Genomic DNA, 24,371 nt, shown 5'->3' with positions numbered 1-24,371 from the left:
CCTTTCCTCAGCGGGGCGGGAGTAACGGCTGTAACCTGCCGCCTCGCGCAGCTGCCGGCGCCCATTGGGCAGGCGGTTGGGGGCGGGGCATGGCGCCCGGCCCCCCGCCCCCCCCCCCGCGCCTCCTCCCGGGGCGGGAGTCGTCGCGGTTCCGTTCCGGCCCTGCCGCCATGTCGCTGCCGCCGGAGAAAGCCTCCGAGCTGAAGCAGATCATCCACCAGCAGCTGGTCAAGGTGGGGCTGTCTCCGCGGTAAAGCGCCTTCCCCTACCAGGGGAAGCGGGACCCGGCCGGGCTTGGCTGCTTCCCGTGTCGGTGGTGCGGGCCCCCGGCCCTTGGCGACAGCTGTGCCCGCTGAGGCGGTGGCAGGGCAGGCGGTGTGCTCGCTCCGCGCCATCGTCCTGCTTTGATTTCCCTGCTTCAGCCGGCTGGGATGGTTTCCGGGAGCCGTTCGGCCTCACTGACGTTTGCGTCCCCTTCCAGGAGGGCCAGCGGCCCTTGGCGCTCTCGGCTACCGCAGCCCTGGCTTGCGGCCTTTTACCCGCCGCCTCCGCTGCTCGCCCTCGTCTCTCCCCTGAGCTACGGCGAGATGGAGATGAGGCTGCCTCCGCCCCCGGCTCCTTCCCTCTCTCTCCGTGTCGCTGTCCCGTCCAGGGTAGGCCGCGGACAGCAGCGGTGCCAGCCGAGGGGGGAAGCCGGGGGTGAGGCCCGGGGCTGGGCGGCGGACTCGGCTCGGCATCCTGTGGCTGAGGCCTTTGCCTTTTTTTCTTTTTTCTTTTTTTTTCTCCTTGTTTTTTGAGCGAGGTGCTTGGGCTGGATCTTGAACTGCCTGGCGAATAAACACAAATGCTTTAACTCTTATATCGTTAAGTATCTCACGTCCCGGTGGCTGTGGCCTTAACATCCTTCAAGTGTTACAAACCCACGCCGTTTCACAGCCGAGGTGAAGGACAGAAATTCTCTGATCTCCCTTTGAGCACAGGCAAAGCTTGTAATGGATATTTACTGCTTTTGTGCCTGGCCTACACGTATATATAGATGTACCTTTTCCCTTAAAAAATGAGAAACTTTTATCCAGAGCCTGAATTTTGAGGGAGACGAAACTGACCGTTTTATAATTGATGGATTTGCAGGCCTTTTTGTAAGGAGGGAAGTTCAAGGCAGGGGATGCTGTCAAGAGCAGTGAAAATGCTCAGGTTTGGTATGGTCGTGATGTTTTAAACTGGTAGAACTGCTTTGGTGAGGTAGTGACTTATTTGATTAGTTCTGAAAGGTTTAATATTTTGGTGTACTTATTTCTGTGTTCCTAGGAGCATACCCTTAGTCTTACAGAGTGACTGTTTAGTCATAGATGCTACCATATAAAGAGCTTCTATTTGTATGAATTTTCTTTCAGATGGATGTCCATGGCAGGATAAGAGAAGTTCTTGCTGAGACTATACGTGAAGAGTTAGCACCTGAGCATCAGCAGTTATCCACAGAAGATCTGATAAAAGCCTTAAGACAACGAGGAATCATTGATGATGTCATGAAGGAACTTAAATTTGTAACTGTAAGTAGCTTTTAAAGAGTGAAAATATTTTTGCTTATTCCTCTTACTGACTGTTTTAACAAAGTGTAAGCTTGCTGCTTTTTAAGGTTTGTAATGGCTTTACTAATTTGTGACATAATAGGAGCAGAACAGCTTAATGCATATGCTAAAATTGGTTTAGTTGTAATACTACATTGAAAGTGAAAGTATTTGTTTAGTTTCATTACATCTTAAGGACTAAAAGGGAGCATACCTGGGGAAAGGTCTTCCATTGAAACGGAGGATTCTTTAATTTTTGAAGACTGCAGTAAGAGTACTGTTGCATCCCTTGACGCCTTAAAAAGTCTTTAATTGTAATTCCAGGATGTGAATGAAAAGGTGAGGACTTCAGCTCCAAAACCAGCGACACATTTTGTTGACAGAGAACCACCGCTTTTGAAAAAAAGTATGTTGCCTCCTTATTTTAATATTTGGATCATAGTTTTGAGAGAAATTTGAAGTCTGTGATTTTTGAACTTTGAATTACTAATCCAGTATGAACTAGTGTAAAGGTGGATGTTTTTCTTGCTTAACTAGAGGAAGTAAATTCATAGAAGCAGGAGAAATTGAGTGTTGCATAAAATGTGACTTTAAAAAAAATATTGATTTGTTTTACATTAAGATAACTTCCAATACATTTTAAAATCACTTTCTCCTAAGCATCTATTTCAAAAAAGTTTGTTTTTTATAATTTCCTGTTAGTTAACTGATATTTAACATACTTCCTAAGGTCTGTTTGTAGTCTCTTCATTTTTATTGCTGCGCTTTACAGCTAACATTGACCCAACACGGAGGTATCTTTACCTTCAGGTTTTGGGTGGAAAAGCTTTTCTGGAACATCTTCAGGAACCGGAGCCTCTGCCTGGCCAAATCTGTTCTACCTTCACTTTGTGTTTACATTTTCGAAATCAGCGCTTCCGTTCTAAACCTGTACCTTGCGCCTGTGAGCCAGATTTTCATGATGGTTTTTTACTTGAAGTACACAAGGATATCCTAGGTAAGGAATATTGTGGGTTTAAAGCTGATGTTCTCAGATTTTTTTTCTGACTTCAGTTATTCTGAAATATGTTTCGTAGTATTTAATGGCTTTCTTTCCTATTTTTAACGTGTTTTCCTAAGAGAACTAATTACTGTCTTAGGTGATACCACTTAGATCTTTCTCCACTCTTGCCTCTTCTTTTGCTCCTTTTCCACTCTAAAATAACTTTTAAATTTGACCAACTTTATCCATAATCAACAGTGAGATCATAGTCTCAGAGATGGTAAGAGATGCTATGGTGGCTGTGAGTTTCATGAACTTTGTGCTGACAAGTGAGGAAGGGAGATGCAAATTTGTCATTGCATGGAAGGAAAAACTTCAGTGTGAGTTCAGTTTGCCTACCAGCTGGCAGAAACCTGCAGAAGAGTCAGTCATCCGCAGCCTGTGTTACTGTTCTTCTGTTGGTACCAAGGGAACATGGTAGGAGCTAAGTATGTTGTGAGAAGACTTCTGAATCTTGTGTGAATCCTGTAGAACTCCGGGGTAGCTTATGGAACATCAGTGAACAGAGAGAAAGACAAGTTGGACTTGGGGAAGGGAGTGAATATACCACAAATTCATGAGCGGCAGAATTAATAAAACTTGTTTTTCCTTGGAGCGTTTTATGTCATAGGTTCAAGCCTAACTACAGAGAAAGTTGTTTCCTAAATACCGATATATAGTATATATATGGACCTGATGCATTCCAACTTATTAAAAGAATATTTTTCAATTGCTTTTAGTTAATGGTGCTCTAATATTCTTTATTTTCTTAAATGCTAATTCCATTTTGTATTTTTGTGCAGTTGAACACTGAGGTACTTGACTATAGGAATCTTTTTATCTCCTCTGTAAATTAACTAATATTTCTGTAGCTCTTTCCTAAACTGAGTTTGGTTTTTAAAATGGGATCATTGTTTACACTTCTGGATGCAAGATTTTTTTTAAATGAATGCATTTGGTATGCAATGAATGTAAATGCATACCTGTTTTTTGATTTTGAGGAGGACTTGGGATGGTAATATATTCATGCTATCTTATCTTGTTTAATAATGGCAGGTGATGGAAGTAAAATGGCGGATGCAACCACTATGTTATCTGTATGTGATCCAGTGCATATGGTTCTGGTCAAAACAGACACATTTGGTGAGACAACACTAGTAGCATCCTATTTCTTGGAGTGGCGATCTGTCTTGGCTGCAGAGAATGGTGTAACAAATGTTGCTGTTGAACTCCAGGGTGTAGGTAAGGATAAATAATAAGGCTGTAATGATGACTTAAAATATTGGGTACTGAGTTTCTTATAAGTTTAAAGCAGTATTTATGATGTAGTTTATTTTAGTTAAACTCATAGATTACTATAAGGTATACTTAGAAAATGCCTAAGAGGCTAATGCTCAGATTTTTCTGTTACCAAAATACTAGAAATGTGTATTCCAGATCCTGTGGTAATAATGGTCCCCATGTGGGAAATCCCACTATTATTTTTCTGCAAAGTCTGGAGAAGTTATCAAAAACAAACAAACCAAACAAAAATCAACCAAATAATCTCCAGCAATAGATTGGACCGGTGCACTGAAGAGTAAAGTCCACTTGTGTCCCTTTCATAGCAAACTGGCAGCTGCTAGAGAAAGTCATCTCTGTTGTGCTGCCATTTATTCCAGTAGCTGGAAGCATGTTTTCTGACAAGAGGATTGAATAGCTCTTTTTTTGGTGCTTAGCACTTACACAAAAATACGCATGTATACTATCACTTGCCTTACACCACATTTTAGGAGTTCCAACCTAAGTTTTTAGGATATTATAGTTTAGTGGATAAAGACTAGATGTAGGACTTGATCTATCATGATTTCCTACGCTAGCAATCCCAGAGTTTGGTCAGCTAGTAGCTGCTGGGTCATTTGCGTATTTTTTGTCACAGTTTCTCTACCTTTTAGGTAGGTCAGCAGTTCTTGATAGTTCCAAAAGAGATTAAATTATACCTTCAAAATATTTTGAAGATTGGATACACTACGTAAGTTATTCCTGATTTTTATCACTATTGCCTGCTTTTTTGGGCAGTCGTGATTTGGTGCAGTGTTTTATCCAGTGAACACAAATCTAGTAAGCATATTTGCAAATATGTTTATTGGCTTCATTTCCTTCTGGAAATGCTGGTGTTGGCAAAACTTTAGTAAGCAGTTTGGGTTTGTATAGTCTCTCTAATGGAGAGCTTTTTATTTATAATGACTTGGAAATGTGTAACAAATAAATTGAGTTTAATACTCAAATGTGTGATGGAGGAGTTAAATCTAATTATCATTAGCTTTTTTTCCAAGTAATAAACTATCAATCCAGTAAATCCAGGGCTTTTTCTCTTCTGAAGTCTTGTCATTGTACAAAATGCATCAAGAACATCAAAGCATGCTGCCATCTCAAGTAGACAAACTACTATATGAGGCTTGGTTTTGCTTGTGTTGCTTATAGTCCCATCTCTATTGTTTCGTAGTGCTTCTTGTTCTTTCTGTGATTTCAGATTTTCAGCATTGTGCAACAACATTAGGTTTATGGGATTTTGTGGTAGGTTGGTTTGTTGTTTTGGTTTTCTTAAGTTGATTAATCCATTTGTATGGCACTTGGGGTCCCTCATAATAAACTGTATCTTGGGGAAGATGAAATTCACTGATTTCCAACTTCTTAAATTTGAGCTACACGTGTAATAAGTAGGAATAGGCACTTTTACAGTGTGTGACACTCGTACTCTATTTTAGATGCCTATTCTAGATGTTTCTAGAATGACATTCATCTCGTATGTCCCAGTACTGGCTGCAAAGAGGGCCTTGGATAATTATCTTAGATTTAGATGTCTGCTTTTTTGGCCAGATGATGCTTTCTTACAGCCTCATTTGAGTTTGAAAATTAAATAAAGACACTTACTTTGCGTATTTTTAAGATATTTGCGTGTGTGTGATTATATAGCCAAGATGTTTATTTTAATTATTTGCTCCTTCCTGGCTGAAATGTCCTTAGTAAATTGAATTTGAGAGAACTGATTGAAATTTATTTTGGTTCAAAGGTACAGAATCGAAGGTTTCTGTTGGTGTTTTAAACATCAGAATGGAAATGTATCCACAGCTTAGTAAGACATTATCTCCAGAAATAATTAATACTCAAGTAAGTTAATTTCCGGGAGGGTTGACTTATTCTTTTATTGGGGGAAGGGGAAGGCTCAGTATAGAACTACTTGTAGATGTTGAGGGCTGTGCGTTTTTGAATGTTTGATAACATCTTTTTTTCCATTCAATTTAAATATAGTTAACTTTTAAAAAATCTGTTTATACTGAACATTACTTGAAATTTTACTTCAGTATTTTTTCTAATTACTTAGAAAAATAAAGATGCAGTATACCTAATTCTTCAGGTAGTGTATGTTTTCTTGCTCTCCCATTTGAAACAATAATTTCAAGTCAGCTGTTCTGCCTGGTAAGCCAGTAAATGTTGGCCTGAATGTGTGTGCGGATGTTCTGCACATCAAAAACTGAGCAGACCTGTACAGAAGTGTGTCATTTAAGATGAACACTACTTCAGTCAAGCTTGATATATGAGCTTACAAAGAAGAAATGTAACTTGACATTTTTGTTCATTGGATTTTCGTGTAAAACATGCTATTCTTCAGCATTTGCATGGCACACTTTAAATATTAAGCTTTATTTTACATATGCCAGGATTTGTTGTTGATGTGCTTATTGATGATGGGGATGTTTTTCCTATTTGGAGTTAATAAGTATGTGATTGATTATGTTTTTCTTACAGTTTGCTTTGGAACGTCAGAAAACAGCAGAAAAAGAACGGTTATTTCTTGTGTATGCTAAACAGTGGTGGAGAGAATACCTGCAGATTAGGCCTACACACAACGTAAGGCTGGTAAAGATTTTTGCACAGGTTTGTAATTTTTACAAATAGACATCCTTTCTTTATGTTCCCTTTTTATTTCTTGATTTATTTTGAAGTTAATGTGTACATAGGATCTGTATAGATTTATGACATGGTTACATTCAGGTCAGGACTACATGCGGTGTATCATGCAAAAAATGAAATTTGTTAGGATTGAACTTCTGTTTCTGTATTGAAGATGAACAGCATGTTGCAGACAGGGGGTTACTCCAGCCACCTCTGATGTACAAGGTGATAAAGCCTGTTCAGTCTGTTTCTTTGATTACTCACAAAGGGCAAAGACTTAAATGATCTGTGCAAACTATTTCAAACAAACTTTATACCAGATAAAACAGTTAAAAGAAGTGGACTTACTAGATCTGTTTAGAGCAGGTGCTCTGTATGGTCTGTAAAACAATCTGTCCGGTTAATATCACGTGATAGCTATGGACATAAGTATTGATAGCTTCGGACATAAGTATTGTAGGCTAATAAATTACTGTGTCAGTTGCTTCTTGTTAACTGTCCCTCAGAAAAAGGAATGATATGATCCTTGCATTTTCCATGGTATGAATTTAGCTTGTGTAGTAGCAATTGTCATAGCACAGATAAAGTACAGTAGCTTATTATTTCAAAGTAACATCCTGAAGTTATCTATGCCTAGTCTTTTTCTTCAGTGAAGTAACAACTTCCATTCTGGCTGTGCTGTGGGCGTTAAGTAGTGATGTGAACTTCCAAATCCTAGCCAGCAGCTGAGCCCCCCACCCAGTTACTCACTCAGTCCACCTCAGTGGAATGGGGGAGAGAATAGAAAGGGCAAAAGCAAGGAAAAAGCCATGGGTTGAGATAAAGATGGTTTAGTAATTAAAGGAAAGAAAAAAAGGAAGAGTGAGGAAAAAAGTAATGCAAAGACAGTCACTCGCCACCAGCAGGCTGATGCTCAGCTTGTCTTCAAGCAGGGTCAGGTTTAGAAAAAGTCTGTTGCCCACCCCCACCAGTTTTATTGCTGAATGTAATACTATATGGCATAGAATATCCCTTTGGTCAGTTCAGGTCAGCTGTCCTGGCTGTGTCCCCTCCCAGCCTTTTGGCCATCCCAAACCTATTCCATGTGGGGACAGAATGAGAAACAGAGAAGGCCCTGACACTGTGCATGCACTGCTCAGCAACAGCTAACACACTGGTGTGTTATCAACACTCTTGTGGTCACAGATCTAAAACACAGCACCATAGGGGCTGCTATGAAGAAAATTAACTCTATTTCAACCAGACCCAATACAAAGCCTTAAGTGTTTCAGAGCAGGATATATAGAGAAACAAATACATAATTAAATAGGGAATTCGAGAACTGGGAGTTTGGTTGGGGACATGAGGTGAAAATGGGACTTACCCTATTTTGAAAATAAAGCAATGTATGAATTAATAGTATCCTACTTTCTGCACCTAGAAAGCTACAGTAGTGTTAGAAAAAAGGTTGGAGGGGAAGAGTTTGTCAATAGGATTAGGGGACTAAGTTCTTTGTTACAGACTAATGTAGAAACTGGTAGCTCTCAGAACGCTATAGGAACTAGGCTTTCTGCTAGTTCAGTACCTATAGAGAGCTTATCTTGAGTCTCCCGCTGGCCATAGCAAATGTTAGTAAAGCTGCGCTAAATGTCCTTTCTTATTTATGGAAATAGAAATGAGATTATTAGAATTGTTTTTAATTTAGTTATTGTCCATTTTCATGTGTAATGCAGAAGCATGCATTATACACATAAAGCTATATTGAACAGTGAATCCTGCCAGTGATTTTTTTGATTGCTTTCAAGCTGTGAAATAATTTTCAACAGGATTCCAGTCAGCTTCAAATAAATGCTGCTTTTCTTGCACCAGCCTGCTGAAAAAGCATTACAAAACCTCAGTGGGGATAATATGTGACTACAGTAAAAATGCGAGACCATAATTACCTGAAGTTGCAGGCATTTTAAAAGGCTTTGATCTCTTTTTAAAATATATGAATAGAAAAGTACTGATTCAGCCCAGTGAGGAAGAGTTCTATACTTCTTGAAATAGTTCTAATAGTTGCTAATCACAATATTTCCCTGCAGCATGTAATAAATCATACCTTTTCCAGTCATCTTTTTTTTTCATTTTTCCAAGAATCTAGAAATTCTTCATATTATTATTGTCTTAATTTATGGTAATCTAGTTACTTCGTTGTGAGTAAGTTTTATTGCTTTTCAGTGTTATGACCAGAGACAGGGTATTTGAATTCAGAAGTAGACGCTTTCTAAATTCTAACATCAGCTGCTGCGTATTTAATGTTTTGTGGGGGAGTTGTTTTTTGAGTTTGTTGTGGGTTTTGGTGTGTCTGTATTTTTTCGTTGGTTGTTGGGAGTTTTCTTGGGGTTTTTTTGTTCCTTGGCAATAATGTGGAAATTGATAGCAGGTGGAGCACGAACAGTTCTTCACCCATTTAAGAAAATAATTGCAGCCTGTGCTGCTCCAGGTGTTTGAACATTTATTCTGAAATGTCCTATAAGTGACAGAGCCAGCAGAAAAACATAACTGTAATGTCTCTAAATGAGTTGCCTTAATGGTTTTGTGTCTTAATTCTACAAGTATTTTTGCATCTTAGTATTTATAAGTGATATTTATTTCAGGAAGAATAAATCCCGTTGCAAAAAAAGACAGTCCAAGTTAAGATGAATCTTTTGTGATATTTGCATGGCTGGCAAATAAGCATATTTTACATGTTCAGGATGAAAATGGAGTAAACCGTCCAGTATGTTCATATGTCAGACCACTTCGAGCGGGCCGGTTACTTGACACACCTAGGCAAGCAGCGCGATTTGTCAGTGTCCTGGGTTATGAAAGAGCTCCTGTCATTGGAGGAGGTGGTGGCAAACAAGAACAGTGGTGCACCCTTCTTGCTTTTTTATGTAGAAACAAGGTATGTGAAAATAGTCCTTGTGTGACACAATAGAGTTGGTACCACATTCTAACAGAAGTCAGTAATTTAAAACAGGCTGCAAGTACATGAATTAAATTGGATTTGGATAATTCTGTTAAAATAATTTAAGATCTTTCTAAAGAGAAATAGATGTTAAATAGTAGACAGGAGGGCTTTGGAGCTAACTTCCTTTACTGCTGTTGTTGGGGTCTCTTTGTCAATACATTTGTTTGACAGATGAACTTCCTTTTCTTTGCTTTTCTAAGATCCCATATAATTCAGTGAATCCCTGCTGGTGTGCAGGATGTGAGTTTAAATTACGGACTAATCCAGGAATGGTTGAAAAGTGGTTGAAAAGTCTCTTTTGCTGGTATTTTTTGGTTGGGTTTTTTCTTTTGCTGGTTTTTTTTTTTGTTTTTGTTTTTGTTTTTTTTGGTTAGAGGGGCTAAAATACACTGACAGTCTTTACATTCCGTTTTTGCAAGGTAGGGATTTGCACTAAAAGTTTCAGCCTAGTTCTTGGTGATCTGACACTTGTATTACATAACTATAATAAATGAAACAAATTGTAACTGATTCAGTATTATAGCTCTTCTGTTGTATGAATAAAAGTAATAGTGATCCCTTTTAATACCTCTTTGGAGTGGTGTATTGCTTTTCATTACCACTGAGATACTTCTGCATTCAAAAATAATGTCACTGATATTTGTATTAAAAAGATGTGGTGGTCTTGGCAACAGGAGCTGTATCCCAGTTTTCGGACCTGTCTCAAAGACTATACAGAACAGGCATTAGTTCTTGTCTCTGAATACCGTATCATGCATATGTAGCATATAAAAGCACCACTGGCTACCCACTGGCTTTCAGATGGAGATGATGATAGCAGCTTTGAGCTTGAGGACCATTATGTTTGGAGGCACAGAGAAAGGGTTTCCTCCAAGGCAGAAGTGGAAAGTTGTATAGAAAACAGCTGTATTTAGCACCTGAGACACCAGCTGGACCATTTTATTTTTCTTGTGGAAAATGGTGTGGCATTATTAAATGAACACAAGCTCACTAGAAACTTGTTCAAACCTAGTTTTCTGCATACTTCCCTTGTATACTGTGGCATGGGAAGATTTTGTTGTCTATGTAAAGAATAGATACATCCAACAACACTGAATTTTACGTTTTCTACATTCTGAATAGTATTTGAGAGAGCCTTACTCTTCTGCTTAGTATTATGAAGGCTTCATTGCATGAGCAATTTTTGCTCTTGCTTTAGAACTAACATTTGTGAAGAACTTGAGAGACAAGGAATATTAGACATCGCATTTGGGAATTGTTTTCTGTGAATTATCAATGGTGGTAATGTATTTATGAAAGAAATGTTTTTCTGACTGAAGGGAAAAGCACTACACATGACTGAGCTGGTTTATAGTTAGATCTGTGGGAGGTCGTTTTATCTTTGTTTAATTCCTGAACTTTGACAACACATTCAACACAGTGAAATAATAGAATTACATTTTACTAAGTGACTAAATTTCCTGTGTGAAAATATCATGTCATTTTTAGTATTACCTCAGGTATTTGCTTTATACGTGTTTTTATGTTTAATTAGAATATTGCTTTTGTGTTTGTGGGTTGATAGATTCTGGGTTTGGATTACTTGAAGATACTGTTATAAGAAGTGTTTTCCAGTATTGTATACTATATTTGAATAAAAATTATAAATAGTCTATCGTTAGAACATAACATTTTAGACCGACTTATTCTATTACAGAAAACTAAAACTTGTCAAGTTTAAACCTTAAAATCCTGACTTCTGATACGTAAACGGGAGGGAAACATGACTTGTTAAATAATGGTTAGAGAAGTACCACAGTTTCCTTTCTTTAAGATTTATCCATGCCTGATACTCAAACCAACTTACTGATGTTTACTGTCTAGGGTGACTGTGAAGATCATGCTAACCTTCTGTGCAGTCTTCTTCTTGGGTTTGGATTGGAAGCCTTTGTGTGCGTTGGAACAAAAGCAAAAGGAGTCCCCCACACTTGGGTAATGACTTATGGAACTGATGGAACAATTACTTTTTGGGAGAGCTTAACAGGACATAGGTGTGTAAAAGCAATATAAGAAAGCTGAACAATCCGTATTGAAATTTGTGTGGGATATTTTTGTTGTTGCTTTTTTTGTTTTTATCTTTATACTCTGTCATATAATCCAGGTAACTTCTGTCTTTGAATCTTTTTTTTTTTTTCTGTGTACTACTTTTATTTGGAAAATAACTGATTCAGTGTGAGGTGAAATATTTCAACAGTTTCTAATGGCCTCAAGGGTTTTCAGTGGCTTTAATACCATATAGTAACCGTTTTGTGTCTTATGACAGCTGATTGCCATTGACGTGGTATCATGTGTTTATTGCTGCCATCATGTGTAAAGAAGCAGATGAAATCTGACATGTTTGTTTAGCAACCCATATTTTATTCCTCATTTCATCTGTGAAATCAGTGTTACATTACTTCTTTCCCCTGCAGAAATCTCTGCAAGTTTTCCGAGATTCACAGAATCACACAATAGTCAGGGTTGGAAGGCACCCCTGGAGATCACCCAGTCCAACCCCCTGCGAAAGCAGGGTCACCTACAGCAGGTTGCACAGGATCGTGTCCAGGCGGGTTTTGAATGTCTCCAGAGAAGGAGACTCCACAGCCTCTCTGGGCAGCCTGTGCCCCTGCTCTGTCACCCTCAGGGTAAAGAAGTTCTTCCTCATATTCAGATGGAGCTGCCTGTGCTGCAGTTTGTGCCCGTTGCCCCTTGTCCTGTTGCTGGGCACCGCTGAAAAGAGCCTGGGCTCGTCCTCTTGACATTTGCCCTTAAACTATTTGTAGCTATTTGTAGGACCCCCTCTCAGCCTTCTCTCCTCCAGGCTAAAAACAGGCCCATCTCTCTCAGCCTGTCCTCACAAGGGAGAAGGTCCAGTCCCCTAATGATCTTCACAGCCCTCCGCTGGGCGCTCCCCGGTGGTTCCCTGTCTCTCCTGAACTGGGGAGCCCAGCCCTGGACACAGCGCTCCAGGTGCAGCCTCAGCAGGGCAGAGCAGAGGGGCAGGATCACCTCCCTCCACCTGCCGGCCACGTTCCTCCCGATGCCCCCCAGGCCCCCATGGCACCCCCTTTGCTGAACTGCATTCGGTCCCCCCCGCCCAGCTCTCCAGCCTGCCCAGGCCTCGCTGAACAGCAGCGCAGCCGCTGGGGTACCAGCCGCTCCTGCCAGGGCTGTGTCACCGCCAGCCTTGCTGAGGGCTCTGCCCCTTCACCCAGGGCGCTGGGGAGCCCGTTGGACAGGGCTGGGCCCAGCGCTGAGCCCTGGGGAACCCGCCAGCTACAGGCCTCCAGCTGGGCTCTGCGCTGCTGGTCACAGCCCCTGAGCTCTGCCATCAGCCAGCTCTCGATCCGCCTCACTGTCCCCTCATCCAGCCCGCACGGCCTGAGCTTACAACCTATGGGGATGTTATGGGAGACAGTGTCAGAAGCCTTGCTGCGGTCAAGGTGGGCAACGTCCACCGCTCTGCCCTCATCTACCCAGCCAGTCGTTCCATCATGGAAGGCCATCAGGTTGGTCAGGCATGATTTCCCCTTGGTGAATCAATGTTGACTGCTCCTGATAACCTTCTTCTCCATATGCTTCGAGATGACCTCCAGGATGAGCTGGCGCATCGCGGTTCCAGGGATGGAGGGCAGGTTGACCAGCCTGTAGTTTCCCGGGTCCTCCTCCTTGCCCTTCTTGAAGACTGTAGTGACACTGGCTTTCCTCCAGTCCTCAGGCACCTCTCGTGTTCTCCACAACCTTTCAAAGATGATGGGAGAGTGGCTTGGCAATAACATCTGCCAGCTCCCTCAGCACTATGGGGTGCATCCCATTAGGGCCCATGATGACTCACTCACTTGAGTAATTTTAGAAGGGCACATGTAGTTATTCTGTATTCTAAAGCTTCTGTTAGAGCCAGTGTTGAAAAGAAGCAATTTCGTGTATCCCATGATCAGCATTTGAAGATTTGTATCTCCAAATGTAATGAGTAGTGGGGCAACTGTATGGGTATGTTGTTATAGTTGCAAAATTTAATTGCTGTGGAGTATCTGCTTGACTAATCAGTTTATTCTTTTGGATTTAAAGAGAAAAATTGATGTATTGTTTCATTGTATGCTGGGCCTCTAAAATGTGTTTAATTACTTTTCTGTAAATAAATGAATGCCATGGGGGGAGGAGTTAACAAATTTTGCTTATATTTTTGAAGGAAAAAATGCCTTATATCTGTCCCATCTAATTATTTTTACCTTGTCTTGAAATAAGGTGTATTAATAAGAAATTGAATATTTTTGATTAGGTACATCCACAGATCTATCAACCCTGATGACCCTCCACTAGTTGAACAACCCAAGCCGCTGTATCCTTACCGCACAATAGGTTGTATCTTCAACCATCAGAAGTTCTTTGGAAATTGTCAGCCCTCTGATGCTGTGGAGGTCTGTGTGTTTGACCTGCATGATGAATCTAAATGGAAACCCATGAGTGGAGAAGCAATAAAATCTGTATGTCCCCCTGGAACAGTGTCTTCGGTTCCCCCTTTTCCTCCTCTGTGTGCTTCCACAATAGATGCTGCAGTAACAAGCAACGAGATAGAAGTGCAGCTGAGAATACTGGTCTCTGAACACAGAAAGGTAATACTGTTTAAAGATTGTCATTGAATGTGTGTTTGTACTGTATACTTGTTTTGGCTAGCCATTTGTTAGTTCACATACCTAATTCTTTGCAATGTGTTTTCCATCAGCTTTTGAAGTAATGTGGTACCTAAAAAGTGAAATCATTGAAAAATTGTTTGGAAAGACTGTACTGAGCTAGTTTATATGTCATACTTCTATTTGCAGTGGTATTTCGTAGCCTCATGTGTGGGCTCTTCCCCCCACCCTGCCTTTGCCTCTCCTTCTAGGTCTGTGATCTTCAGCCTACTGCAGAGTACCTATGAGTGGTCTGTGAAAATGCTAGGAAGATCAGATCTGGTTGTTAGTAGGTTTTGCCTCTCCATCACAAATGGGTTTGGTCCCTAGATAAAAGCAGGCTTTAAGCCTTCATGCTCTTGCTCTGACTTCTTTACAGAATCAGAACTTCTAGAAGTTAGTGTTGTCCTTTGTCAGGATTTTTGCAAGACGTAATGTGCCAGAAATTATTCTTTTGTGCTGGATAAGAGGGAGATGGTATTTTAAAACCCCTTATAGCTTATGTCTATTTTTAATGGGGATTTTTGCGGGTTTTTGTTTTTATCTTCCAACCCAATGCTCAACCTTTGGGGTGGCAAGTAATTCTCAGAATTTGGATCTCATGCAGCATTGAATGTGTACATGGTAGATTTTTCTCCTTCTTTGTATTTTTGAGATGGTAGGAGGAGAAGGTGCATGTATATGTGTCATGTGTTTTGAGGAGCTGTTGCACATCGTTTTTTCAGGAGTGGGTTTCCATGGGAGATCTTAGAAAAATATGAGGTGAATCATGATTGATCTTTCCCAGATTTTTGTTGTGTATTTAGGCACCATCTTCTTGCATTTCATGTAGAGATACTTTAGGTAAAACATCTGGTTCCAACTCTGCTGGTCACGTTTTAGTCTAGTAGTCTAACTTCATTTCTTGCTAAATGTTTGTATTTTGTTGGTGGTGTTTGATTCTTCCTGTTGATGTGTGAGTCAATATACAAATCTTGCTGCTTCGTGGGTTCACTTCCATTATCTACAAATTAAAGATTTGTAATGGGTTTATTTGAATCTGTACAGCGTGCAAGCTTAGTCTTACCATGATGTTGATTCTGCACAGTTGTCATCATTCTGTCACTTGCCTCACAGGATCTTGGCCTTTCTACTGTCTGGGATGACCATCTGTCCTATCTGTTGTCACCAGCATTAGCAGCTTATGAGCTTGAACGCACAACAGGTATTTCTGCAGGAAATGAAGAGTTTCAAGATGCGGTAAGAAGAGCAGTACCTGACGGTCACACATTTAAAGGGTTTCCTATCCATTTTGTATACAGAAATGCCAGAAGAGCATTTGCCACGTGTCTTCGGTAAGTTTAAATGTAAAGATATATAAATATATATGTTAAAACCAAATAGTAATACTTAATTATGAATTGCAACTCAGGTTTTTGATAATGAAATTTAAAGAAAATTAATTTCCTTAAGTTAGAACTAGAAGAATTGTATGGTATATGTAAGAGGTCGTGGGGTACTGAGCTTTTATGTTGCATTGGTGAGTTAAGTGACGGTAGACTTCATGGGTTAAATGAAAGAACAATATAGAACAATTATTATTATTTGTAATGACAGACTCATGACACTCATTTAAGTGTCAGTCACATTAAAATTGCACGTAACCGAAAATTTTAATAATAGCTTAGTAATATCTTTTACTCTTGTTTTTCTTTTTGTCATATAGGTCTCCTTTTTGTGAAGAAATAATCTGTTGTAGGGGAGATCAAGTGCGACTTGCAGTTCGTGTACGAGTGTTTACATACCCTGAATCTGCATGTGCTGTCTGGATCATGTTTGCTTGTAAATACCGGTCTGTCCTGTGACAAAAAAAAAAAAAACACAAACCCAAAAAAACCCCACAACCCACCAATAACCAAAACCCCCTGTAATCATTCATACCTTTTTTGATCTGCAAAATAACATATGTGGGTATAAAATTATGCAATTTAAAAGTAGTATTGTATTTCATAGAAATAACACTGATTTTGAATACCACGTGTGTGTATTGAAGAGGATTTTTTACATGGTAAATGATTGTATTTATAAAGAGAATTTATTTTTAATAAAAATTACTTTTAATACTCGGAGGAATGTGGGTCAAGTTACTAAAATGTTTGCATAAAATGCTAGCTTCTCTTCTGCAGTTCTGAATTGGTGCAAGAATTCATTCAGAAAAAAAGTCTGGTTTGCCTCTCCAGGGGTAAGAGACTGGTTTACCTCTCCTCTCCATGTAGCGTCCAGGGTGTACTTTGTGAGTGACGGAGATCCAGCAATACTGAAGTTTAAGCATGTGTCCTTTCCACAAGAAGATTTATTTCTGCTTCTCTTGGACCTAGCAATACGTTCAGCTTGGAAGAACAGTTCAGTCAGGTATAGGTATTCTTGTTCACCTATGAACTTAATAATTTATGGATTTTTTTAATGTAAGACTAAGAACTGGATATCTGAACATGTGAATAGCTGTGCTAGGTTAGGTAAAGTGGTTTAACCTGATGCCTTTTTCCTAAGGTTAGCTTAGGAAATTTCTGAGGTAGAAGTTGTAGCCAGGCCATTTTGCTTAACAACCATTCATGAGTTTGTCTGATTCTGAAACTTGGGTCCATAGTTAATTGTCCATCGATGGTTTTCTTTGTCTTAAATCTGTGGGTCATTATTTTGCCGAGTGTCTTCTAGTCTTCAAGCATTGAGAAATTGCAAGCATTTGGACTCACTGAACCTCCGTACCATGCCTCTGATGTTTTTCACTATGTGGACTCCAGGCATCTCTTTCAAGGCTGAAGAATCCAGAATAGTTGATTTCTTCTGTAGAAGCCATTCTGTATCTTTGATAGCCCATGCCTGCCTTCTTTTGTTCTGCTAGTAAGAAAGATCCAACTCTTTCTGCTGGAGCAAAAAACCGTCACCTAATCCTAGAGAATATTGCAACACATACAGCAGGAGTGAGCGTTGGCATTCTGCATATACATTTTATCAGCAGTGTGGTAGTATGTCACCATTTTTCTTTTTTCTGGAAGTGTTAAATACTTCCTAGGGCAGCACTTGGGTTTTAACTTGAAATTTTAAAAGTATGTTATGGACTTACTGGCCCTTTCAAATACTTCACAAATCTGTTTTTGTGTTCTCTTTGTATACCTGAAAGATCAAAAGGAATTAATTTGTCTGTTACTCGGCATAGAGGACTCTGATTAAAGATTAGACAGTACAATTTCTCAACCGATTTCATTATGTCTAATATAATGTGAAAGGCTGGATTGTATGGTATGGTGAGTATAGCTAAATTTAATAGCTTTATTTAAATACTAGTTCTGTCTTATATGCAACAGTTTTTGTTAAAGGCATGTGTGTCATTGCAAGAGGAAAAAAGCACCCGCATTCAGGACAACTGAAGGTGAAATGGGAGGCGGGAGCTTGCTGTTAGCCGAGGGATGTGTGGCCCTTCGATCCTGCAGGACTGGGCGTGCGGAAGGGGACGCTGCCCCGTGCTGTCTTCTTACCTGTATGCTTTAGTCTTTCATGAAAGGCAGGTGCTAAGGGGACATTTTTAGTTCCCTTTTACATGTGCTAGGTAAAACTGTACAATACTAAAGAAAAAGCCCAGACGTGTTTTTGATGTGCAGCGGCGTGGGGAGCTGGCTGTGCCCTCCTGGTGCCAGCCGTGTCCCGGGGCAGGAACGGCAGTTCCCAGCTGTTTGGAAGATGATTCCCGTTCGGGCCCTTTCCAGCCCGTGCTCGTTCAACTGCTGTCGGCCTTTCTGCAGGCCCTTGGATTCTCCTGCCTCGCCGCTGCAGCGGGAGAGCTTGGCTGTTGGAAGGATGGCGGCAGGGGGGGGTGGGGGGTGGTCGCGTTGCGGGGGTTAGGCCGTGGGGTTCAGCGCCCTCCGGCCGGGGAAGCAGGCGCTCGGTAATCTCTTCGCTGAGACGTGCAGGTCCGCGGCGGGGATGTGGGTCGGTGTCCTTGTCTGAGCGGGGTGCGTGCGGGTGTCACCCTGCCTCCCCGCAGGCGGTGGTTGTTAGCATCGCTGGGCGCAGAGCCCGCGGCCCGAGCCTGAGGCGGGCGCGGGCGCCTGGCGCTCCCAAAGGCCGTTCCTCGCCGCCCACGGGCACGGAGGGTCCGCGGCAGCCCCCGAGGGCCCTCCCGCCTTCGCCAGGCCGCCGCCCGCCATTACGGCCGGGCCTGGCGGCGGCAGGGGGCGCTGCGACGCCGGGCGGCGGCCTTTGGCGGCGGGGGCGGGGGAGGACGCCATTGCGTTGCTATGAGCTGTCTCCCCCTGCGGCGGCGGCGGCAGCAGGCGGCCCGGGCGCCGTTCGTCCTGCCAGCCGGCCGCTGCCTGCCTGCTGCGCAGCCCGGGCTGTCCGGCGGCCTGGTGGCACTAGCGAGGCGGGGAGGATGAGCGCGGCGGGACCGGGCGGCGGCAGCAGAAGCAGCAGCAGCGCAAGCAGCAGCAGCAGCAGCAGCAGCAGCAGCCGCCGCGGCGGGGCCGGTCGCTGAGCCGAGGAGCACCGCGGCGGAGGCAGGGCATGGCGCTGCCGGGGGAGCGCGGCGCGGAGCCCCAGCCCGGCGCCTCCCGCCCCGCCGATGAAGAGGAGGACGGCGGCGGGGCCGGCGGGCAGCCGGAGGCGCTGTCGCTGGAGGAGATCCTCAGGCTCTACAACCAGCCCATCAACGAGGAGCAGGCGTGGGCCGTGTGCTACCAGTGCTGCGGTTCGCTGCGGGCCCGCGCCCGCCGCGGAGAGACCCCCGCCGCCAGGCTGGGGGCGGCCGCCCACCTCCGCGTCTGGCGGGACGGCACCGTCACCCTGGAGCCGGGCGAGCCCCAGCGGCCGCCCCCGCCCGCCGCAGGTAAGGCCGGGCCCCGTCGCCGCCGCCCCGCCTCAGCCCCCCGGGTACGGCCCGGCCCGAGAACGGCAGCCCCCATCTCCCTCAGCCTTTGTCCGTGGGCTGTGGCGGCCGGGGGGAGACGGGCTCCTTCCCGCCGGAGGGCTGCGGCGAGCGGGCACCGGGCTGCCTGTGCCTGTGTCCCCGCACCGTCGCGGTGTCGCCCGTGGAGAGGCAGAGCCCCTCGCCTTGGATTCAGTGGCCGGCGTGCGGGTACAGGGGCGGTGAATGCGGGTTTGGTGTTCTGTAATTGCGTCGTCCTTTGGTGCGTAATACTGTGTCATCCGCACCTACAGCGCCTGCTTTCGGAGTTCCCTTGGTCGTACTGCTCATCCGCGGTGTCGTTCAGAAATAGTTTGGCATCAAAAGGCACCTATTAGAAACAGATCAGTGTAGAGCCTGGTACGCTGACATTAAGTAAATAAGGCGGCCGTGTACACCTACCAGGGGCTTAGCACCTACCATCTGTTTCTTTTAAAATACCCAGGAAAACATATTTTGCGTTGGAAGGGAAAAGAAGGACACATGTCCATTTTTCAGCATTTCAAAGCTGCTGGTTACGTATGTGGAAAAGGTGACTTTTTTGGTTGTGAGTACAGTTTTATTTCTGAAAAGAAACTAAGGCTAGGCAGCAGAGGGATGTGGTCAGTTAGTATTCCCAAGTATCAACCTAGTCCACGTTCAACGTCACTGAATTTTCCAGGAAGACAGAGGGTTTGGGATTTTAAAGTTAGGTGAAGTAGAAGGCAATGTAAATTCACAAAATGGGATTAATGGAGTTCTCAGCATTGGTAACACGAGGTATAATATCCATGTTCTAATTTAATGAAGCCTTTTAATACAGTGTCTGTCGGAAAGGTCTTTTGGCAGAGTTTTGCAGTAATCCAGTTTGGAGCTAGTGGCACCTGCAAATACCAAAATATACTCAGTAGAAGAAGGGACATAATTTTGTTCCGCAATTGAAATGAGTCTAGTAATGACTTCCATTTAAATGTGATCAGGGATGCTTTTTAAGTTAGTTTAAAAAGTGGGTTATTGTAACGTTAATAAAATGCCAGACCAACATCCAAAAGTCCCAGGAAAATACTGTCCTGACCAAGGCATCTGCATGTCACAAGAGCATTTAAGAGTTCTGTATTGCACTTTGTGTGCTGTCTATAGTGTTTTGGAATCAGATTTCTTTCTTTCCCTTTTCTACTGTAGGAAATATATTGATATACTATGTATTTCTTTCTGTTGTTGCCTTTTCATTGCTATTTGTGGGCTTATTCTTTTTCCTCTTACTACTGTATCTTTAATAGCCCACAGGAAGGTGTTGGATATATTTGGATATAAAGTTCAGACCCCTTGCTGACGTCCAGTATGTTTACTTTTATGCTAATGCTGCACGTCACATCTGCATTAGTCTTTGAAAATGTTTTCATTAACCTGTGGTAACCTGTGTACGTTGATACCATTTTTAAATCTTTGGATAGATGAGGCTTTTTCTTTCATTTTTCAGCCCTGGCTATTTTTCTCTTATCTCTCTTTTTAAGTTTATTTTCGAACCTTATTATTGTATGTATTACGTTGTGTATGAGTTAACACCACATATTTGTGATTATTTCTTGAAAATCTTGTGTCTGTGTGTATATCTATCTATGTGCATATCTATCTATATACACACACACATATTAAAAAGATAAACAGTCTGTTGAGACCTCCCAAGGAAAGCAAGGAGGGGAGATTTCTGCCAGGTGTCCGTTCCTAAACCATACTCAACATGAAACAAAGGTGGTCCTAGTCAGTCTCCTTTGTTTTGTGGAACCAGTAGCAGGTTTTCACTGGAAACTGTTGTATATGTGATACGGTGAATGTTGGTAATCCACTATACTGAGTATTGAAACGTTGACGGTAGCTTTGCTTCTCTTTGGTATCTTCTGCGCTGTCCCAGTTCTTTTCCGTATTGCTCACTGCAGTGTCCTTAGGTGATGATGAATGAGCTTTCTGAGCCAATTTCAGCTTGAGCCTCTTGAACGGGTGTTTATTCTTAGGCTCGTGTGTTCTGCTTAGTAGCAGTGAGAGCTTAAGAACCATTGCCCTGGCGCTGTGACTTGGGGAGCGGTACATCATAGCATAGGCCCTGAAGCTGTCTGGCCCCATCAATTTTACTCTTGAGATACAAATTGAAGTTATCTTACAAAGATTATGTAGAAACTGATGTTACTTTCCCAAAGCTGTTTCTTGTGAAGCAGTTTTCCAGTTAATGCACAATACTTGACATTCCAATTCAAAATACCTAGAAATTGAATAAAATGTCCTTGAGATAGGAAGCAAAGATGAATTTCCCTGATACCAGGGCAGAAAAACAACCTTGGAGTTGAAATACCATCCTTAACCAAAACCAGAGACTAATTCTCGGATCTTTCCAGTTTTATCTATGTGATCTGTTAATAGCTGGTTATCTTGTTAGAAAAAAAATAAGATTTTTCTTAAATAGGAGTAAAAAGATTAAGAATGAAAAAGTCGCTCAGTTGTTCTTTTTCACATCAGCGTTGATACTACTTGAAACCCTGATGAGGATCAGGAAGGATTCCTGATAGTTGTTTTCCTGCCTTTGTTTTTCAGACAACTTAGGTTTAAATGCCTGTGTCAGGAGGTTTGTTAGAGCAGTAGGGGTTCTGTGGGTTAACACTGTGAGCTGTAAAGCTATTTTATTCTGGCGATACATAAAAAAAATGTATAGCTGTAGGTTGGTGCATAGGCTTGGATAATTCACAGGGACAAATATCGGCTGTTAGTTTCTATTTTTGTAAACAACAGAATCCTGTGTGGGCAAATAAAGGAGTCCCCAAAGAATGGTGTCTTTGGGTAAGGAACATTCAGGCTTTGTTTAGGACTGTGAAGAGCGATGTGATCAGTCATGCCTGTCTCAGTGGGGCCTGGACGAAGTCAAGAGCAAATGCAGCCGCCGTGTCACGGAGTTTGCTTTAGAGATGCTCACGAAGCCGTGTTTTCATGGTATGGTGCAAACTTTATCGTTTTGCTGGAACTGAAGTGAGTAAGAAATAAACATGAATATGCAAAAAATGAAGAGCTCACTGTGGTCATCTTAGTATGAATCATTGTAACTGTCTGACATCTAAATACCACAGAAATGTGGGTTGTTTAGAAATACCCACAATGAAATTGGAGATACAGTGTAGAATGCATTTTACCTAATGGGTGTTTTAGCTGTCTCTTTTACTTGCAATTTATATGAAACGAACTAACGGTGGTATCTAGTCAAGTGCCAGATGCAGTAAAAAATAACTTCTGAATGAGCTAAAAAGTTTGGTGTAAACCTGTGGTTTCACTTCTCCAAGCTGTCTTGTGGAACAGTATTTACAAGTGTTTTTCTAAACTTGAAGCAATTGTGAGTGATGGATACAGTAGAAAACCCATACAGGAGCTGGCAATCGACCTCATGCCCAGTATTTAGCAGCAGCAGAATGCCCTAGGGCGTAGAAGGCTGTTTCATCTGGGTTGCATTGTGGCTGCAACAGGGCTCCTGCTTCTCAGTGTGCCAGCTGTGCTGCCTCCTTCCCACAGGACAGTTTTGGGGATGAACAGGCTTGGAAAAACTGGGAGTCTTCCCCACACGTTTTGTTAGTGCCAGATTCCTGACTTAGCAAAGGCAGCCACTGATTTTGGGCATTGCACCGAGCTTCTGAAGAGGAATGGCTATGAGGATCTCTGAAAGCGTCAAAGATGAATATTTGGAAAACCAAACTGTGCTGACATCCAGCTGTGGGCTGTTGAGGGCTGGCATCCATGTGATGCTCCTTAGCCTTCCCCCTCCAGCCTGAGAACATGCCTCTGCAGGTGGTGTCGGTGGCCCTTCTTTCGCCTTGTCCTCTAGCCCTAGAGGAGAAAGCACAGAGGAGAATTACTGCTGTTTTTATCAGAAGCAAAAACTAGGCAGATTATTCTCTTGGAAGTCTGCCAGGCGTTCAGCAGGAGGGAATAATGCATGGAGTTTTCTGGCTTTGAATCAAAAAGATCACAGAAAAGTTGACTGTGTGGTGGCTTTCACGGGACTCAGAGGGCTCAGGGTGAGACACTCTGGAGAGGAATAGCTTACTTTGTCTTGGCAGTTTTAATGACTTGTCCTTCTTACGCCCTTGTGACCCGGGTATTGGAAGGCAGCGTGGAGAAATATAGGACGAATAAGTGCAAATTTAGCTTGTGTGCATCAAGACTTTATCATCTGTCAGTCTCTTTGGAGCACAGAGGGAAAACACGCAGGATTTTTAGAGGAAAATTAAATGTACTGACATTTTACTACTTATTTTGTTGACCCTTTTGAAAGATAATGGATGAGAGTAGCCTTGCTTGCTGTTTAAATTTCAAAACAAGTGTTACTATGAATACTGCTAAAATAAATAGTACTGCTAGAATTAAGATAATTATGCTCTGCATTCAGATTTTGTTCAAGGGTATTCAGACACATCTGTATTTAAAAATAGCAAGGTTTGATGTATTGAGCCTCACCTTTTCCTGCAAGACTTTTAAGATAGATATAGCTATCTATATAGGTATGTTAATGTTGGAAGTCAAGGTAGGAAGAAAATGGCACTAGACAGCAGAAAGGAACCTTGGTGAGTTTGATACTTCATCTACACTCACGTGCTCTGCTGATCTGTGGAAGAGAGAAAGCTTAGGCCTTATTTATGCTAGGCTTTCTGCCATCAGTGTGATTCCTGGTATGAAAGGGTGAACTGGAAGGCTTCCAGTCGTGGCTTACGCTGATGCATCCTGTACGCTGGGGGTTACATGGTCTCTCTGTGAATATAGGCAGATGCTCGGGACCCTACTGTAGATGGCTGTGCTGGGGGAGGACAAAATATGCAAAGAAAAGATTTCAGCATAACAAAATACGGTGTTCTGCTAAAAAAAAAACCCAAACCAATATATTCTAAATGCCTGCACAAAAGAAATGGAAGGAAATGGCTAACAGTTATAGGTGACCTCAGTTACCTATATTTGTATGCAGAAATGTTGAAGGCAGTAAGGAGGCAGTGATGGAATAAAGATTCATTTGGTGTTGTCTGAAATCTGCATTTGTTCCCAAGGAAAACTTAAGAGCAAAGAACTTTGAGGAGTTGTGGTCTCCTGGTGTTCATAATGTCACTTCAGGGGCTGACTGGAGGTGACAGTTTACCCCACAGTACCCAGTGAGAGGTGATGGCTAGGACTGGGGTGGCTTGAGGAGGGCTTTGAAAGTGAAGATGGTAGCAGTGTATGATGTGACAGAGAGAGAACGCCT

At 42.4% G+C, this 24,371-nt stretch overlaps 2 protein-coding genes across 5 annotated transcripts in view; both read left to right on the top strand.

Moving 5' to 3' along the window:
- The first annotated feature begins 88 nt into the window (after positions 1–88).
- On the top strand, positions 89–16,295 carry CEP76 (centrosomal protein 76). The gene is made up of 12 exons (XM_056330708.1): positions 89–233; positions 1,395–1,550; positions 1,893–1,974; positions 2,341–2,565; positions 3,646–3,831; positions 5,642–5,739; positions 6,379–6,507; positions 9,242–9,433; positions 11,363–11,529; positions 13,797–14,130; positions 15,304–15,521; positions 15,893–16,295. Exons 1-12 carry the CDS (start codon positions 90–92, stop codon positions 16,029–16,031), a joined length of 2,070 nt encoding a protein of 689 aa, XP_056186683.1. The 5' UTR covers position 89; the 3' UTR covers positions 16,032–16,295.
- A 2,199-nt stretch (positions 16,296–18,494) lies between these two features.
- Positions 18,495–24,371, top strand: part of SPIRE1 (spire type actin nucleation factor 1) — a 127,836-nt gene continuing 121,959 nt past the window's right edge. For all 4 annotated transcript variants that reach the window (XM_056331349.1, XM_056331347.1, XM_056331348.1 and 1 more), the window contains exon 1: positions 18,495–19,048. In XM_056331349.1, the coding sequence (XP_056187324.1) occupies positions 18,727–19,048 (322 nt within the window). In that variant the 5' untranslated portion in view covers positions 18,495–18,726. The remainder of the gene's footprint in view (positions 19,049–24,371) is intronic.

The sequence above is a fragment of the Falco biarmicus genome, chromosome 3 (genome assembly GCF_023638135.1).
Source record: "Falco biarmicus isolate bFalBia1 chromosome 3, bFalBia1.pri, whole genome shotgun sequence".
NCBI classification, from domain to species: Eukaryota; Metazoa; Chordata; class Aves; order Falconiformes; family Falconidae; genus Falco; species Falco biarmicus.
The sequence above is the reverse complement of the archived record's forward strand: the minus strand, read 5'-3'. Positions and strand labels throughout refer to the sequence as shown.

Coding starts and splice junctions, on each gene's coding strand:
- CEP76 (XM_056330708.1), top strand. CDS start 90: ATGGCGCCCGGCCCCCCGCCCCCCCCCCCGCGCCTCCTCCCGGGGCGG. Junction 2,566..3,645: donor AGTACACAAGGATATCCTAG/GTAAGGAATATT, acceptor TAATAATGGCAG/GTGATGGAAGTAAAATGGCG. Junction 3,832..5,641: donor TGTTGAACTCCAGGGTGTAG/GTAAGGATAAAT, acceptor TTTGGTTCAAAG/GTACAGAATCGAAGGTTTCT.